We start from the raw sequence: 18,020 nt of genomic DNA, 5'->3' as shown, positions 1-18,020 counted from the left end.
TTTAAACTCTAGAATATTTTCCAAGGAAAACTGTACAGATCTTTTTAACTTGGTCATGAAATTCTTTGTCATGTTACATAATGACTGTATAATTGTGGAAAGTAGAGTAAGTTTTCCTGTTTTTTTTTTACCATGAGATGCAAGGAGAACACCTTATTCCCTGGCTCAGATGGGGTACATAAAGTAAGTCCTCCTTTAGAGTGACCATCCTGGGGCATGCCCATCATGCCCTTGTAGGGGCAGAATGGTCAAGTTTCAGGATTTTGTGAGCTGGTTGAAATTGGCCATGGTAGCAATATTTACACCATGGAAATCAGCAAATGCTATCCACCCCCTACCAAACCAGTTGATAAAGATGTACCAGCACACCTGTCTTCCACCCTCCGCTCTGTGCTGGCCTCAGACACCCGGGAAAGGAGGTTGCCCCTTCTCTGCGCACCTGCGAGGCTCACATCCCCTCACATCCTGACACTGAAAAATGATGGAAGTGGGAGTTTTGACCAAATTAATGGCCTTGGGCATTGGCAAGAGGGGCCACCTTCAGGGTGACCTTGGGGTTTGAAACTACTTGACTCACTGTGATCTGAGTCCAGAGGGCTCAGAGACAGAGGTGAGAAGGAAGGCTCTGGGACAGATGTGGGATACGGGACTGCCTTTCTGCAGCGAGCTTGTCCTGAGCAGGCAGCAGCTGAACTAGGGATTGATTTTAAAGTCCGCTCACCGTTTGCCTTGATCTCTAGTGCTCAGTCCTAACACGGTTAGGAGCCAGGCACTGTGCCCCGTTTTGGGGAGACCAGGCTGAAGGACTTCTTGTGACTACGGCAATGCTCTGTGTGCTATGCAGTGACCAGTCATCACATTGGCTCTCGGGCACCTGAGATGTTGGCAGTACAACCGAAGAACTGAATTTGCAATTATAATTAATCTGAATTTGAATTTCAGTAGCCACTCGTGGCTGGTGGGTACTGCACTGGACCGAGCAGCTCAGGGCTTGTAGGAAGAATACTGATGGCAGCCTGTGTGCTGGGAGTGTGGAGGTACATTCGTCACACTGAACTCAGATGTGGGGCTGCTAAGTGTTCCCCAAACCCCAGCATCTTTGACCAGCCAGACCAATCAATACTCATGCCACTGCAGATCTCAACCCATTCAGATGCACCTGGCACTGGGCTGACTGCATTAGAGGGTCACCCCAAGTCATCCTCTCCCTCCATCTGTAGGATGAATGATGATCTCCCACTTACAGGTGAAGCAATGGGGCACAGAGGGGTGTAGCCCTTGCCCCACATCCTCGGAGTCAGAGTTCCCACCTAAAGATGTCTCAGTAAGTGCAGGAGCACTGTGTCGCCTGGCAGGGTTGCAGAGAACTCAGAGGATCCCATTTAAAACAAATCTCTACAGTTGTTATAGTGTAAGGAGCCTGCAGCTCAACATGGTTCTCCTTTCCTGGGGTGTTCGTGGGTGTTCAGCCTTGGCAGGGTTTTAGTTCGGCACCTACCCTGGTGAGCATACACATTTATTTAGCATATGTGTTTGGCTTTATACCATTCGATGACTTTTTTTCCCCCCCAGCGAGTAATGTTGATATCTTCTATTTTGCTGTCTGATTTCAGTCACTACAAGCCATATCGAAGTCAGTGATGATCTGGTCCCTGTTTGGGCTTTTAATTCTTCTGTGGGATTGTGGTCTCCTGATTGACCAATCCCTTGTAGACCCACTTGAGTGTGTTGTTTCGGGATGGGTACGTATTCAAGTCCAAATGACTGAAATGGGATGAAAATGGAAATGTACACCCAAGACTGAAAGAGGCCTTTTGAAAACATTCTGTAATGTTAGGTTACCACTGATGGCCAGCAGCTGAACACCATCGACTGGAAACGATACTCTGTACGGGGAGGGGGGGCGAGTTATTGGGGATCAACTCCTCTTGTAGATGGGCCACCTGCACTATGCTGGAGAAGCCGGAAACCAGGTCCAGAGCCCGCACCGGGCACCTTGCCTCTGGAGCCAGGGCCTAAGCCTCACCTGCTACCTTTGACCGTGGAGACTGTTTCCTCCCCCTTGTTTGCAATACGCAAACACCGTATAACTGAATCACAGAAGTCCTCTTGAGGAAACTTCTGTTTACCGATGGTCTGCTGCCCTGACGATGCATTTCTTGGCTTCCCTTCTTACTGGCTGCTAGCTCACTTCACCAGGGGTAGGACCCCCAGGGTGGGGAACTAACCCCATGAGGCAGTAGGGCCCTCCCTCAGATCCCACCTCCAGATCATGGGCTGCAGGGAATCCAGACAGTGTCAAGGGGAAATGGGAAACAGAAAACCTGGCAGTCAAGATGAAGGCCAGTAAGCCGTGTGTACTGTTTCGAGAAGCTTGGAACTGGAGTACTCCTGGCACCCTGGTTTCAGCGAAGAACACTGCCAGGCCCCCACGAGCCTTCCTGGCTGAGGGGCTCAAGGCTAGCATCCTACCATTAGGTCATTTGCTTTTAAATTTGCCGCTGCACAGTTTTAAGTTCAAAAGATGGGAAACACAGTTTAGCAATCTGTTACCAAGGCTGGACGGTGTTGGCTGCCGACTGGATATGATTCTGTCTGTAGCCCAGCTCCACGCATGAGACCCTCGGGAGGAAAGTACTGTCTCCTAATCACACACAGAGAGGGCTTGCCTGAGGGTACACATTGCTTCTAGGAGCTCCACGGCGGGACAGAGAAACATACCCTCTATTGTGCGAAACCTTGTACAGTCCTGAATATCAGTGTTATTCTAATGATTTAATATAACCAAGTCAGCATCTGCTTTGCAGAATGCCATTTCACTTCTTTCTTTTCTCTTCCGAAATATGATTCCTAAGAGGCGAGTGGTTTCTTACTTAGATATTTTGGGCTGGCCTACCTATTATACTTCATATCCTAAACCTTTCGTCCTAGGGCATACGAAGTTAAGGCCCATCAATTCATGCATTCAAAAGAGAGGTACAGGACTTGAATTCCAGGCCAGGCAGATGAATGCCAACCACCAAGTGAATCTTTACGGCGAGTATGCAGTGAAGCCTAGCCTTATAAAGTAAACTGGGACCCTCTGAGCTTGCGCTGCCCTCAGACTATCAACTGTTCACAGAAATGCTGGCATTAGTCTTGCTACGCATCTGGGCATTGGAGGCTACGGAGGGACCCTGGGGGTGGTGAGCCCGCCCAGCTTCATGAGAAACGTGGGCATACATACCCTTCCCGATGGGCCTCTCCTTTCTCCAACTCCTGAATGACCCCCAAGAGCACTTTGATGGTTTCTTGGCTGGAGCTGATCAGGTCCTCCATCACCTGCAGCTGTGCTTTCAGATCGACGACTTCCGTGTGAGGCACGATTTGTCGGCATTCTTCACCCACAGCGGCGGCCGTGGGACAAGGCTGGCTGTCCTCCCCCGGCGGGGCTCGAGTCTGCGGGGGCTGCTCGCTACGTTCGGGGGACAGGCACCGCATCGGGGGCGAGCAGGCCGCCTCGGGGCCCTGGGGACCCTGGAGCGCATTGAGACGCGAGGCTCTCCTCCGCTCCTGGTCGGCCGCCGGGCAGAGGGGCCGCTCGCTCGTGGCGGCAGAGTTTGACAAGGCAGCCTCGGGGGCCTTTGCGCTGGAGGCAGGTGCATAAACGGTGGCCACCTCGGTTTTAAACACAGTCCCGTGGGCCGACAGGGCGGCTTCCTCGGTGTCCGGTGTCGCCCTGTCGTGCTTTGCTTTCCCGTGCAGCTGGTAATCAGGCTCCTGGGAGGGAGGCCGGGCGGAGTTTTGGAGAGGCTCATCTCGGCAGCTGTGCACGTCAGGGTTTCTGCATGGCTCTGCACAGTAGACCCCGGCAGGCTGGTCCAGCGCGTTCATGTGTTCATCGGAGTGGAAAACCAAGGCTGCCGTCCTGTGCACCCGGCCGGCACCGCACGGCCGGGCCTCCTCCCCGGGTCCTTCCTCGAGCTTCTCCTTCGCATCCACTGCAAACCCATTGTTGTGACCTTTAAAGGCATCCGCAGCGGGGATGCTTTTGAGATTCCCTTTCTTGCGGTCCAGAGGGAAGGTCTGGTAACACTTTTTCAGGTCTGGCGAGGTCTGCACGCCTGTGCTCTTGGTGACATTGGGGATGGACCTCCGGGCGGGCACGGTCATGTACTTGCGGTAGGCTGCCCTGTAGGATACGGGCTTGGCCTCCCGCTTCTCGCCCGGCTGTCCCGCCGAGAGCTGCGTGTCCCTCCGCTCATTCTGCGCCTCGCAGATATCCTTAAACCGCACCTGGAGGGCTTTATTCCGTTTTTTAATCTGCCGGTTGGGATCCAGGGCATACTTCATCTCCAGGGCCAGGCCGGCGGCAGGCTCCACCTCACTCTCTGATGTCGTGAGGACACATTTGCCGCTTTCCTTACTGACCATGATTCCTGCGTTCAGAAACATCAACACAGGCATCAGTGAAATAGAAACCCACACGCGAACCCACAGGCAGCACAAACTTTGAGCGAACGTTACTACTGCCTGCTTCCTAATTATTTTTAAACAGGTGAGGTTGGCCTTTATGTTAAGGAAAATCAGGCGGAGAATTGCTGGCAGGCACAGCTTGAAATGCTTCTCAGATATTAAAGCCTGCTTGCTTTTCCATGTGGGATACACTCGTTTCTTTTGATAGTAATGCATGTTTCCCCATTAGACAAACCTGTTTTACTATATTCATCAAGAAGCCCAACGACGCTGCCTCTTCCGCTTTGCAAATTATCATTTCACATACACGTCCCCACTTCATAGGCAGATGGTTTTCCAAATGCATCTTACTCGGTTTGGGTTTTTACTAAGTTTTTGAGGATGACGTGATTAATCTATTATTGGAATCCAAGAGAACTGCTGTTTTCTTATTGGTGATTCTAGGTCCTGATCAGATCAATATGGAGAGCCCTGCATGAGGGACTGAGATAAATGTATTTGTCTTAGCCATTACAGATGTCATGGGACAGTGGGGCATACTGCTCGATGGGAGGACTGGAAAGGATTAATCTTTGTGGTGTGCCTTGCTTCTAATGGGTTAACACTAGCCCTAGAGAGAACATGGGTTTCCCTGCATCTATCACTCTTTTCTTTGCATTTTACGGAGAGTGGTATTTGAAAATACTTTTTTTTTTTAAAGAAATTATTCATTCTAGAATCAAGTTTTGTGTTTTGATCACAACCTCTGAAAATGAAAACAATGGTGGTTGTTTCAGTATTTAAGTCCTGAAAGAAAATAAAATCACAAGGCTTTATGTTAATCATGCAAATTCATCTTGGGCTGAATTATTAAATGCATCTAAAAAGGTGCAGGTGGCCGATGATCCCTCTGGGGAATACCAGTGGGGTAAATGCCTTCACTTTATCAGGCAGATTCACAGCTGCTCATTGCACGTGGAAGAATTTTCTTGCGGGCTGAACTTAAAGGAAGAAAATATAGTTATGTTGCTTGTGAGTTAGTGTTTGAGAAGAAGATAGTCAGATGGGAGGGACTGGGGTGTGCAGGGGCCTGGCGTTGGAGCTCCCTGTCGAGAGAGGCAAGGTCACAGGCATGAGCTAGCTGAACAGGAACAGGCCCAGGCTGCACTGCCCAGTCCACCCGTCGACAGACCTACGGAGCCGGTGGACCCAGGACTGAAACCTCCAGGAGCACTTCTCCGGACAAGGAACCGGGTGACTGGTGGCGGCCACTCCAGATGTCATTGAGTGTGTGGGCCACAGGGAGCTCCGCTGATGTGTGAAGGCTACACCTAACCCCTTCAGTGCCATTCAGTCCCATTTGAAGGAGCAAAGTGGGGTTCAGAGAGATGATGTCACTCATTAATATCACACAGCAAGTAGGACATACAGGCAGGAGCAGGATCCTGAGTTCATGCTGTTTCTCATAATGTCAGATGTCCAACAAACAGGCAAGACACCTCCCCCATAGCCTTAGTTCTTACTGGGTTAAGATTGCAGGCCAGTGGGCATGGTGGTCCGGTGAAGGAAAAAAGTGGGGAGAAGCCCAGAGTCCTCATGTGAGAGTGTGTTCTAGAACTTCCTCTCCCTGCAGTCCGGGGACCCCGTTAACCTGGCCTCTCATCACAGGCCCGCATGGTGCTGGCACTTTGCAGGTCTCCACTAGAGTTCCTGAACAAAAGACTTAGAGAAAACTGAATTATTTCATCACTTATGCCGTGACCATGAACGGGCAATCTTGTTGGAGGCCAGCAATCAGCTCTGCAGAATTTGGTTTAGGTCAGAGGGCCAGGGTTTCTCAGCCTTGGCGCTCCTGGCATTTTGGGCTGGCTGACCGTTTGCTCTCCTGTGCACGGAGAAATGTTTAGCAGCATCCCAGCTTCTACCCGCTAGATGTAAGGAGCATCCTCCCAGTGTGCCAGCTAGAAATGTCTCCAGACATTGCCAAATGGCTGTGGGTGTGGGGGAGGGGCACAGCCATCCATGGGGAAGAACTACAACACTAGACCTTTCATCTTGGGTGGCTGGAGTGTGTCCCTGAAAGGGAAGGCCTGGGAGAGCAGAGCGAATGGCCAGGAACAGATGGTATGTCCGGGCACCTGGGGGCATGGGTGGTCGGGAAGGTGCTTGTTCTGAAGGGCTGATCTGGAAATGCCCTAGCTCTGTGCTGAGCCAGGAGGGAGCCCCATCCTCATGCCACTGTGTACAGCTGTGTGTCTGTCCTCTGACAAAAGAATTAGTCCCAACGGTCGCTCTCATAGGTAGTCTGGAGAAGACAGAGAAGCAGCCTTCTTTGGCTTTTAGAGCTTTCCTGGGTGCTGAGGATAGCTGGAGGGCTTTGTAATTTGGAACTGGAAACACTGGGCAGTTTTGGAGAGACCAGGAAAGGAAAGGAACAGACCGGAGCCGTATCATCTCTTGGCTTTGTGTTGGGAGGACTAAATTCTGGAGAGTGGGTGGGATAGAACATGCCTGCTAAGGATGGATAATATATATCTTTTACAGACACTCATCCCAATAGGTTAAAATGATGCACACAAAAGGACGTGGTGTGGGGAGGGTATGGGGGTGGTGGGGGCATAATGAGAAAGTTAAATCTTAACTCTCCTCTCTCACAATCATTCTCGAACTGCCTTTGCTGTCCAGCTATGCCAGATGATATTGTGCCATCATTCTGCAGAAGACCTTCCTACCAAGGAAAATTTGAAAGGGAGAGCATTTTTACAAAAAGCAATTTACTAGTAATTTTTCAGCCTTTTCCCTGCCACTCCTGAAAAATGTGCGTCTGAATAAGTTTGTCCTACCGTGCTATTCATCATCGCGATTTGCCAGGAACTGCACTGAAATAATTTTCTTACATCAGTCTGCTGGTTTGGAAGGATACTCTGAATCTTGGACTCAACCATCAAACTAATAAAACAAATCAGAAAAATTAATTGCCAGTGGCAAAATAATAAAAATAAAGCAATTCTAAGCTCTTATCTGTTTTACAGGGACTTACTAAGTATGTAAAAATCATTTTCTTATTAGTAAAAAATGATGGTGATACTTAGAGGACTTTTTTTTCTCAGGGTAGTCTGCTGGTGAATTCATTTTTCAAGTAGTAGAAAGTGAATTGTCCTCATCCCACTGATAAGAAAGACGTCAAGGGATTCTTGTAGTTGACTTATTTGGACTTCAGATGGAGATCTGCGCTCCTTTTGGTGGCTGGGTGGCATTTTCTAAAACCGTAGAATGGAATTTTCCTGGACATTAGGAATTACTTTCCTATTAAATGGTTATACCTTTCCAGGGTGTTCACTTACTGTTTATTGGGGTGGGGGGGCTGGTAGTGATTATTAAGAAAATGGTTTTGTCATGAAAGGAAATGGGAATTCTAACAGAAGACGTCCCATAAGTCGAACCTTCCGGCTCCCTTCATTCATCCATCATCCCTTCATGCATTCATTCAGCAAATGAGTGTGCATATGTCCCAGTGTGATGTCAATGTGCAGTCCATACATACTTCTGTTCCTCACCAAATGCCAGCATATCCTCAGCACTGCACTTGGATTTCCTCCTTGACCCTCAGGACAGCCTCACAGGGGAGGCACTCTTGCCAGCCTCAAGCTGCAGATCGAGAAATTGAGGCTCCAGATTTTTTTTTTTTTTTTTTTGTAATTTGCTGGGAGTCACACAGCTCGAAGGCTGCTCCCTGCATCCCTCTAAATCCCAGGCACTGAACCCCTCCCCTGCCCAGGGAAACCTGTAGCCTGCAGGCTGTGTCCTGTAATGAACGTCAGAAGGCATCCAGTGGCTGGAACTCGTCGAGCAATTTCCTTGGCCTGTTTGTCATGAGGTATCCGGGTGCAGGTTATGCAGAGCACCTGGGCACAGAGTGAGTGAGGGCTGTCGGAAGTGCTGGACCCCTCCGGAAGCCACAGTGGCATTTTCGGGGACAGCTCGCCTTGGCCTTGTCACCTCCGAGGACCGTGGGCTCTGGTTCTTGGAGTTAATCTGTTGGCTCCAAAGCAGCAGGAGTTCATAAAGTTTATTTTTTATACGAAAATGGTGTTCTGGAATTCATCGGACTGTGCCGTCTTGAGGTGAATCTGGCGAGTCATGGTGGAGCGCGTCTGGCTTGGGGAGAGCTGGTGTCGGGGAGCTGTTCGGAATGCAAATGTCTTAATTACCCTCCAATTAAAGTGTATAATCAAATGTGAGTTGTAAATATATAAACCCTGTACTTTTATTTATTTATTTTTTTTAAAGATTTTTTTATTTATTCATTCCAGAAACAGAGATACAGAGAGAGAAAGAGAATATGAGTAGGGGGAGAAGCAGAGGGAGGGGGAGAAGCAGGCCCCCCGCCGAGCAGGGAGCCCGACGCGGGGCTTGATCCCAGGACCCTGGGATCATGACCTGAGCCTAAGGCAGACGCTTAACCATCTGAGCCACCCAGGTGCCCCTAAACCCTGTACTTTTAGATTAGTGATGGAGAGTCCTGTCTGCGTGCTGCTTTAAATTAATAGCCTATATAAAAATGTTTTTTCCAGCTTAAAGGAGTGAAAAATGGAAGCAACTAAATACCCAACAATAGTTAAACGGTTAAGTAAATGATGGTGTACATCCAGTGTGGCCATTAAAATGATAATTATAAAGATTATTTAGTATCATAGAAGAACACTTATGAAATCATGTTAAGTGAAAGCAAGCAGTCTCCCAAATTGTACTGGAAGAAAATGAACCCACATGGTCATCATTGTGGTGTTAAGACAGTGCTTTTTGGGAGATTTATCTTCCCTTCTGTTTTCCAGTTTTTGTTGGGGGAGCTGCGATATTATTGTTTGCCAATTAAAAAAACCACAGGGCAAAGTCAGGTCATACCTTAGGCAGGATGACAGGATCAGGCCGCTAGAAAGTATAAACACTTGGATCAGAAGAAGAAAAACCCAGAAATGATTAGATTTGGGTACACGCCGTCTCCCAAAGGTCATCTTTTATTGTTTTGAGGACGCTTTGAATAAAGAAAGAAAATGAATTTCAGAGGATTGATGGTGTTTGCAGACCACCACTGAGTGGTATATATGCAGATGCGTACGTGTCTGTGCGTACACACGTGTACATGCATGTGCACCAGGAGCTTAGGAGAGGGGGTGTTGAGTCGAAGAGATGTCAGTACATGAGCAGACTCACTGCTGGGAGGAGATCTGCCATCTGTCTTAATTAGAAATAAAATGGATGTGATGTATCCTCTGCGTTTATTTTCTGAAGTGATCTGGGATCTCCACAGCTGACAGGAGACTCACTGGATGAGCTCCATTCTTAACCAACTGAGCCACCCAGGCGCCCTGGATGAGCTCCATTCTTAACGTGTCTGCACAACTGAGGGGTTTCCGGTTTGGCCCCCATGCCGTGGCGTGCTGCAGCTGACTGACCGTGGAGGCTGGTGAGGGCACTGGCCTTGCCAAGACGCTCCCTAGTGCCCCATCAGTCAGGGGAGAGAACAGAAGAGCTAGCCAGGCAATCCGATGAGTCTGGAAGGGGACTGAATGATATTATTGGTTTTTCTAGCGGCTTTCCCGCTGTTGAGACACCTTGGAGTCACAGATGCTGGCTGGAATTCAAAATTAATTGGGTCAGCATTTTATTCCATATGCTGCGGGAATGCCTGAGCATTAGGCTAGTCAGGACGGGGGTGGGGGGCGGACAGTGAACCTACCCTTCTTTTTAACACTCAGCTTCCCGGAGGGAAAGGAAAGGAAGACGGCATCTCACCCATCAAATGAACTCATTTGTGCTGTGAAACAGTTAACTTTAAGGCCTGTTTTATAGGCGCTGATTGATTCTTCCAAAATGGAAGTCCTCCCTTCCTCAGGGCAAAGCTAACTGCTATAGATTTTGGACCGTGCCTTAGTTAGATTCATTATCCCGTTTAATTTCCTTTAATACACTGAAATGATATTTTTCCAGACATTTGTTCACTTCTTCAAAGGTCACTGATTCAAGAGGACTGGAATGGGGTAACGAAATGAAAACAAACACCCCTCTGAGACTGTGCACCGAGGGAGGAGGCTGCTTCCATCCTCCTGCGGTGTGGGAGGAAGCATAGCCAAGTCATGCCCCGTTCCCTTGATTTGTGGAAGACTGCAGTCAGACCTCCATCATTAAGAACGGATGAGCGTCCAGTCAGAAGTAGGGAGAAGGGGCATTCGTGGAGTTTCGATGCAGGCTTGAGGCAGAAGGAAAACCACCCTAGGTGCCCTCCCCCCCAATTCATGCATATCCGTGATTTCAGAAAACACACTGCCACCAACAGAAAACCTGTCGGTTACTTCAGCCGCATAGTGTAAATCACTGTTGCCGCACAGATTCACAGTGGCCTGTTTCTAATGAGTGGGGAACCATCTAATGAGGGGAAGTGAACCAGCCATGTTATTACACAGATGCTTGGGGTTTGGCATTGAGGTTTAGAGAAATGAGAAAATGGCCCTCTTCAACAAATCAGACTTCCTTCTTCATTTGTTTCACTATTTACTTAGTTCTTTGATCTTCAGCTTATACTGATGTTAACCTCTGCTCATCCTCTGTCCAAATGGAATCTAAATGAGTAGAAATGAATTAGCAAAATTTTCTGATGTTGGTGAAAATCAACTGGGATAAATGCCTCCTCCAAGTGAGATGTTGCATCAGCGAAGGAAATGACTTTTATTTGTGGCAGTTAGCTTTGCGAACTAATAATGTCCATGGAGAGTCCAGAGAAACTGGTTCCAGCAACCCACCAAAATCATATGTAAGATTAGTAAAAAGGACTAATTTCCCTGCTCCTCTCCTCCCCAGGAGGCAGGACAGCTAGAAAAGATGTTAAATGTGAGCGCTCTTGCTTTGATAGGTACGTAGAGATTATTGTAGCAAATGTCCCACCTACTCTACTTCCTGGAGGTAATTAAGCAACAACCAGCTGGTAGTTTGGAGCCCAGCGCTAGGAAGTTGGAGTTGATAGGCTGTGGAAGAGGTGGTCTCCCTTACTTAGGCTTTATGGGATTCTCGAATGAAAACATGTACGTTGCAGAATGTTTTGCTTTACTGATTATGACGAATCTGTATGTTTTTTTACTAAACGGCATGTTTTCACTCATGATATATCCTTGAGCTAAAACTAGAACATGGATTTTTCCAAAAAATAACTGTCGAAAGAGTCTATGTTTTCCCTGCTGTTTCTCGAAGTCGAATCTCAGGATACCATTTGGGAACACCCAGGGCAGGATTTCTGCGTGGAGGTAACCAGTCACTGCAATTGCAATGATTTAGAGTTGAAGATGCAATCTGTCTTTCTGGCAAGACTATGTGAGTGCCCATCGATTACCATCAAAATGGATCCCCCTTGTATTTTTCACTATAGTGCATCTCCTGTGTTTCCTTGGTCTAACCAAACCATAGACTTTGCAAGGTCTTGAGTTTACTGCAGAGGTAGCTAAGCCAAGAAAGACAGGGAGAAATGAGCATTTCCTATAATCAGCTTCTATTTATAAGTGGACAGCAAAACGTAGAAAAATTACTGCCCCAGGAGCCTAGGTACAGAATCCTAACACGAGGCCATGGGCCGTGACCTGAGACCCTGAGGTGGACCGTACTCAACCCAGAAACATAGAGCTGCTGTGCTCTCTTTGGCCATGCGTGGAGCAGGGGCACCCACGATTACATGCAGGACTGAACTTGGCTTGCAGTGGGGTACAAAGACCCATGCCCCAGCTTAGGATGGTGGAGGGTCCCTCGCTCTCTGTTGGGAGGGCACCCTAGCGGGTGCTGGCAATGCTTTGTCTGACTAATTCTCTAGTTTAATTCTTCAAAGCCAGTCTTCTCTAGGTCTCACTGGTTTTTGTTTTTCCTTCCTATTGCTTTACCTCTTGGCTTCTTCCTTTGTGTTCCCACTGCTCCCACCCTGACCTTGGCATTCTCACATCCCCTGCCCTCAGCTCTCCATCCCCCATCCTGCAGGTCCTGCTCGTCCAGGCTTCAAGTTCCTGCTCTGTCTCTAGAACATGCTATGGTCTATCCCTGCTTTGGATCTTCAGTTCCCGCAGTCCATGTTCTAGGATGGTGGCCCTAGCCTCTTCTCCCTGGGTGGCCTCTGTGATAGTCCAGGTCTACTCCAGTCCTCCTACTGCCTTCACTGACATGAAGAAGAGCACCTGCGTGTCTGGGCTGACCTGGCACCATACCAGGTGCTGGGGGAAAAACATGCATCTCTGGATCGCACCAGCCCACTGCACCTCCCCGGGGGACTTGGAAGAGCAGGCCTAATGCATGAGTCAGTCTTCTTTGATGTGCATCAGTTCTCTCTGTACACAAATATAAGTGATTATAGAAGAGGTCCCTCGAAGCACCTCCTTTCCACTGAGCTTGGTCAGCTTTGATACTTGCTAATTGGTATAAGAATATAATGATATATATATCACAGTATCCTCACAGCTGGGGCCTTACCCATGGACCCATGGTATTTTTAGAAGGCTTACGATGGGTGTACCATATTCGCGGTGTCCAAGGATTCTTTCTGTGTTACCTGGATCTTCAGATTAGGGGGAATGTGGCTGTTTTCTGAAATCTGGGTAGGAATCAGATGAGTGGAAGGGAGAGGGGTATGGTTTTCTGAGGTTAATAAGTAAAACCATGTCCAGAGATTCTGATCTTGTGAATCTTGGCATAACCATCTTGAGTTGGAGTGTTATACAGTATTACCTTAAACTTTTTCTGTGCTTATGGAAGAGAAAGAGATGACCCATACACTCACAAAAATGAGTATATGGTTCAGAAATGGTGTATACAGCTGACCTATGAACAACATGAGGCTTAGGAATGCTAAACCCTGCGTAGTCAAAAATGTGCTTATAACTTTTAACTCCCTCAAAACTTAACTACTCATAGCCTTCTGCTGACCAGAAGCCTTACCGATAACGTCGATAAACACATTTTGTATGTTATATATATTATATACTATATTATTACAATAAAGCAAGCTGGAGAAAGGAAATTATAAGAAAGAAAAAAATACATTTACAGTACTGGAGTGAAAAACAAAACCCAAGCACTCGCCTATAAATGGACTCGCACAGTTCAAATCCACGTTGTTCAAGGGCCAACTGTATATTTAATCATGCAGGACGGTGGGGCCCTTATGACATCTGTACTGTAACAGACAGGACTTGCTGGGGAGTACCAGTCCATCAGGTCTTATATTATCCAGCTCTGTGCTCGAGAGTGGGACGTGGTAGGGGCAAAATTCACAAAGAATTCAATTCAAAAACTTCAAGAGCTTGGAATGACAAAAACATTTTAAAGTGTGGAGTCTTTGCTAATCTCACCTTCTAATTGGACTCTGGTTTTTGCTACAGAGAAGGAGCCATTGACCTGCGGGATGGGGTGGAGCTGGGGTGGAGGGAGTGGGGGGGAGGGCACGGAGGGTCCGGAGCACGCTGGTGAGTCCGGTTACTTCAGGGGGAAGTGTTGGGTGCACAGCTTTTGAATAATCAGTAACTTTCGTTTCTCTTTACTTTGAATTGAGTACATGCTATCTAAAATTATATTCAATAAATAAGATCAATACTTAGAATTCTACATTACGTCTTGTTCGTAATGAACGTAGAGAAGAAGGAAAAGGAGAATGGAGAAATAGGAAGAACGAGAGAGCAAGAGGGGAACGGGAGGGTGAGAACCACACAGACAGACAGACACAGGAGAGGAAGGGTGGTCCTCAAGAAAGTTAGCTGCAGTAAATCGCATCACATCCTGCTTGCTGTTACTTACTTAGAGCCTCTGCTGTCAGCTTTTGGATTCTCTAAGGGCTGTTGGAGCAGCCCCTTCTGGCCCAATCCAGAATGGAGCCTGACAGCTCATCAGGGCTAGGACAGGCCTCCGAGGCAGGACATCATTTGGCTTCATGCTCTAGGAAGCCCCCAACTCAGTAAGGGCATGTATTACATTTAATGAGTAATCCTATTTTAAGTTTATATTTCTGTGTTCTCCTTCTACATTTTAATCTCTCCAGTACCTCCTTGGATCAGATGGCCCCTTCCTTCACCAGGAGTGTGGGAAAGGGAGTGAAAGGCCAATGGGAACGGATTGTGTAGGTTCATGAAGAGGAGTTAGCAGCATAGTGAGTAAGCAGTACTGATGATCAGGAAGCGAGTCTCTGCGTACATCAGAACCCTAAAAGTACTTTTCTAAAGGAAAACTTAAATCTTTCCGAAACCTGAAGTGACCCCTCTAGGCCTTGGCCTTCTTGAAGCTGTGGGCAGGAGCATATAGGTGTTAAAGAAGTGGAACATTTTACAAGTTTTGTTTTGTTTTTCTCTCTCAAAGCATTTCCAGTTACGTAGGAGAAGAGACTCTGGAGGCAAGTCCCTGGAAGCAGGGAGATGCGATCTTCCTGAGGGACTCTACCCTTGAGCCCGGCTTTCTAGAAAACATAGATTAGTCCCCACCCCAGTCCAGGTCAGTCAGAATCTCTGGGGATGCAAACAGGGAGACAGGACAGCAGAGATCAGTGTAATAATTCATCCATGCTGAAGAACCACTAGGCACCCCTGATTCTCTTCTCTTTTCTGCTGTATTGCTAAAGCACAGAGTAATACGTGGTACAGAAAGGTACCCATAAATACTTATTGAATGAAGGGAAGAATGAGTGATCTCCCAGAGGGGCAAGGAGCGCCAGCCCCTTCCATTTTGTCCAGAATGAACTTGGGGCTCAGCCAGGTGTTGGGCTGATCACCACCACTGCCCAGGCCATGGCCAGCAGGGTGCCTTTTCCATGGCCTTGCTTGTGGGGCAGCAGTGGGGGTAGGTTCACATTCTACAGAGGGACAGTTAGTGACCAGTCATTGTCAGTGTTTAAAATACAGGTTTTTGGCTTTGTTTTGTTTTTGTTTTTTTTGCCACGTGGACTGATTATTGGATGGCAGAGTCCAAATAAATTGTCACCTGGCAGGTTAATAGCAGCAAGACCAGAAATAGTAAGGCATCTTCACACCTCTGTTCTTTGGATGTTTCTGCTGCGGGATGCAAAATATCTAGAATTCTGCCCCTTCCTAGGATTTCCGTGGCTGGGGGCAGCTCTTCTGAACCACGGATCTGGGATTTGAGATCAGTTACTAGCACATTGCCAGTCTTTTCAGAGGATGATTACTTTTGGGTTTTCCATGTAGGATTTTATCAATTGGTGAGTGGGGGGGGGTTGGGTACTCAAGATGACCTGTTTGGCATTGTCACACTCTGTAGGCTTTTCTGGACATATCAATTCCTGGTGGCACAGTCTCATATGATCCTTAAGAACTGCAGTGCAGAGACGGACTACCTGATTTTGGGTTCTGGCCCTTCCTTGACTCAGCCCAGAATCTGGAGCTCGTTATGCACTCTGGGGGGGGATGAAGGTAAAGAGCTGATCCTTCTGTGGTGCTTGGTACAGCTTGGGTACCATCTCGCACTCCATGTGTGTTCTCGCATTGCAGTCTCCAAACACCCTGTGAAGGAAAGGGTGCCATTTTTTATGAAGGGGGGGAAATCGAGGCACGGATAGGCGAGTCCGCGCCCATGGCCACACAGACAGCGCCTGGCTGAACTGGGCATGCACATGTAGGCGGCGTCGCTTGGACGCTGTTCTCACTGCTCTGATCTGTGACGAGGGCACGGGAGGTCCGTGCCTTGAAAACCCTCAGTCTGTGGTCCTGCTGGAGACAAAGGGGATGCTCACAAGGACGGGCATGCTTAGAACACGTTCTGTGTGTGGACGACACTGGATACCATATGTTCCCGGACGGAAACATGCTTGAAAACCGGCTGGCAGGTTTCAGCCTTGAATGGCCAGTTAAGAGTATACAGTTGTCCTAGGTTTTTACTTAAAGCTGGGCATGCCCTTGGTCATCCTCACTGAGTCTTCAGGTCTAGACTTAGAACTGGTGCTTCGATGTAGCCGTTAATGATCGTTAGGTGTGACTTGAGAGCCCAGAGCCCTGGACGACAGTCCATTCTCCACCACTCACTCCGCAGCTGACCTTGCACCATGGAGCAGCGTGCTGGCCCCTCGCACTCCCCCTGCCCAGTAAGACCAGGTGGTGTTTTCATAGACCCAGTGTTGCAACCACGTGATAAATTCCATCATTCAGCCTCCACCCTGGGTATTTTTGGAACATTAGCAAATCTGATAGACATAATAAATAAAGTGGAGATACACTTAAAGGAGAGTTAACTTCATATGTGGAGGCAAATATAAATAGCAAGAACAAAGCAACTTAAGCAAGGCTGGAAGACACTTCTGTTAAAGCCACCGTGCTGACAACCACCATTAAAACAAACACACACAGCGCGTGATCGAGAAAAAAAGCAGTTACCATTGGGCTCTTCAATGACCGGAAAAGTCAAATGAAAAATATGATTGGAAAGTTGAGGAACTTATCCTTTTCAGCATTTTTTAAATTTCAAATTCTCTACAGTTGCAACGTGGCATGCACTTTTCTGGAGACTGATTCCTGTCCACGCTTCTCGGAGCTGTGTGAGTCTCATGAGCATGATTAACAGGAAACTGGTCATTTGTGCCATGTGATTTCAACAAAGAAAAAAGACAAAGAGCAAGTCTTTATGCACCACGGTGGTATTGATAAACAATAAGTGATAAATTGATGAGCCTGCCCCAAAGATCAATGGAGTTGATGTCATGATGTCAAATTGAGTTGTGAGGTCAAGGCCGAGAGGCAGACAGATGTCTTCTGGTCATCTGGAGTTGACCCAGTGAACCCTCCAGTATTTTGGTAGAGCTCTGGTGAAAATTCCTTCCAACCAAAAATGTCAGCATTTGGGGTATAAGAGGGTTGAATCTGTCTGATTGAGGCAAGTTACAATCTCTCATTTCTCCTTGTTTGTTTCTTTTACTCTAATACTAGGCCATTAAGCTCAAAGACATTCTTACTTTATAGACTCAACTTCTACCCAAGTGAATTTTTACCAAAGAAAAATCTAAGGTGAAGTTTGATGGTAAAAAAGCCCAAATCTCTGATACCTTTTTCTTTCGTCACCACCGTCTGGCCACACGTAAGGACTGTTCATTTCTAGAAGCAGGCTTCCTTTTTACCACCTTCTTAGGTGTTTCCTCTTAATTTCTGCTACAAAAAAGGTACAACTTGAAGTGGAAGAGAAAAATTATTGACCAATCTGGATTCTCCGAATTTCTAGCAAAATCATTGACTAGGTTTATTGCTAATGACCTCATTAAATATTTATTAAGCATCTGTTATTAGATAGTACTACTCTTAGTCCTTTAAGAATGTCTTGGTGTGTTGAATCCTTTGGTCCATTATTCTCTTCTTTGAAATTATATCTCATGTTCTAAGAAGAAAAAGATGAAAAATTTTTTATTTTTTTACTATTAGACTATTTTTTAAAATAGTATTTGTGGTTGGAAACTCAAACGCAACTTTCTAATGGTAATCCTATCTTTTCCCCAAAACCTGCTGCTTCCCTGACTTCTCTGTTTCCATTTAGATCACCCACCATCGTGTCGCCATCTTTAATCCCTTATT

The 18,020-nt window shown here is 47.2% G+C and overlaps 2 protein-coding genes across 3 annotated transcripts in view; one reads left to right on the top strand and one right to left on the bottom strand.

The window, feature by feature from the left end:
• Positions 1-4,464, bottom strand: part of INSYN2A (inhibitory synaptic factor 2A) — a 39,457-nt gene extending 34,993 nt beyond the window's left edge. For both annotated transcript variants that reach the window (XM_006737563.3, XM_081823305.1), the window contains exon 1: positions 3,227-4,464. In XM_006737563.3, coding sequence (XP_006737626.2) covers positions 3,227-4,446 — 1,220 coding nt within the window. In that variant the 5' untranslated portion in view covers positions 4,447-4,464. The remainder of the gene's footprint in view (positions 1-3,226) is intronic.
• DOCK1 (dedicator of cytokinesis 1) overlaps positions 1-18,020 on the top strand; it is a 414,563-nt gene that overhangs the window by 154,927 nt on the left and 241,616 nt on the right. The gene's annotated exons all lie outside the window — the stretch shown is intronic.

Source organism: Leptonychotes weddellii, chromosome 6 (assembly GCF_054177405.1).
Source record: "Leptonychotes weddellii isolate Sample4059 chromosome 6, ASM5417740v2, whole genome shotgun sequence".
Classification (NCBI taxonomy): domain Eukaryota; kingdom Metazoa; phylum Chordata; class Mammalia; order Carnivora; family Phocidae; genus Leptonychotes; species Leptonychotes weddellii.
This window is presented reverse-complemented; position numbering and strand designations above follow the sequence as displayed.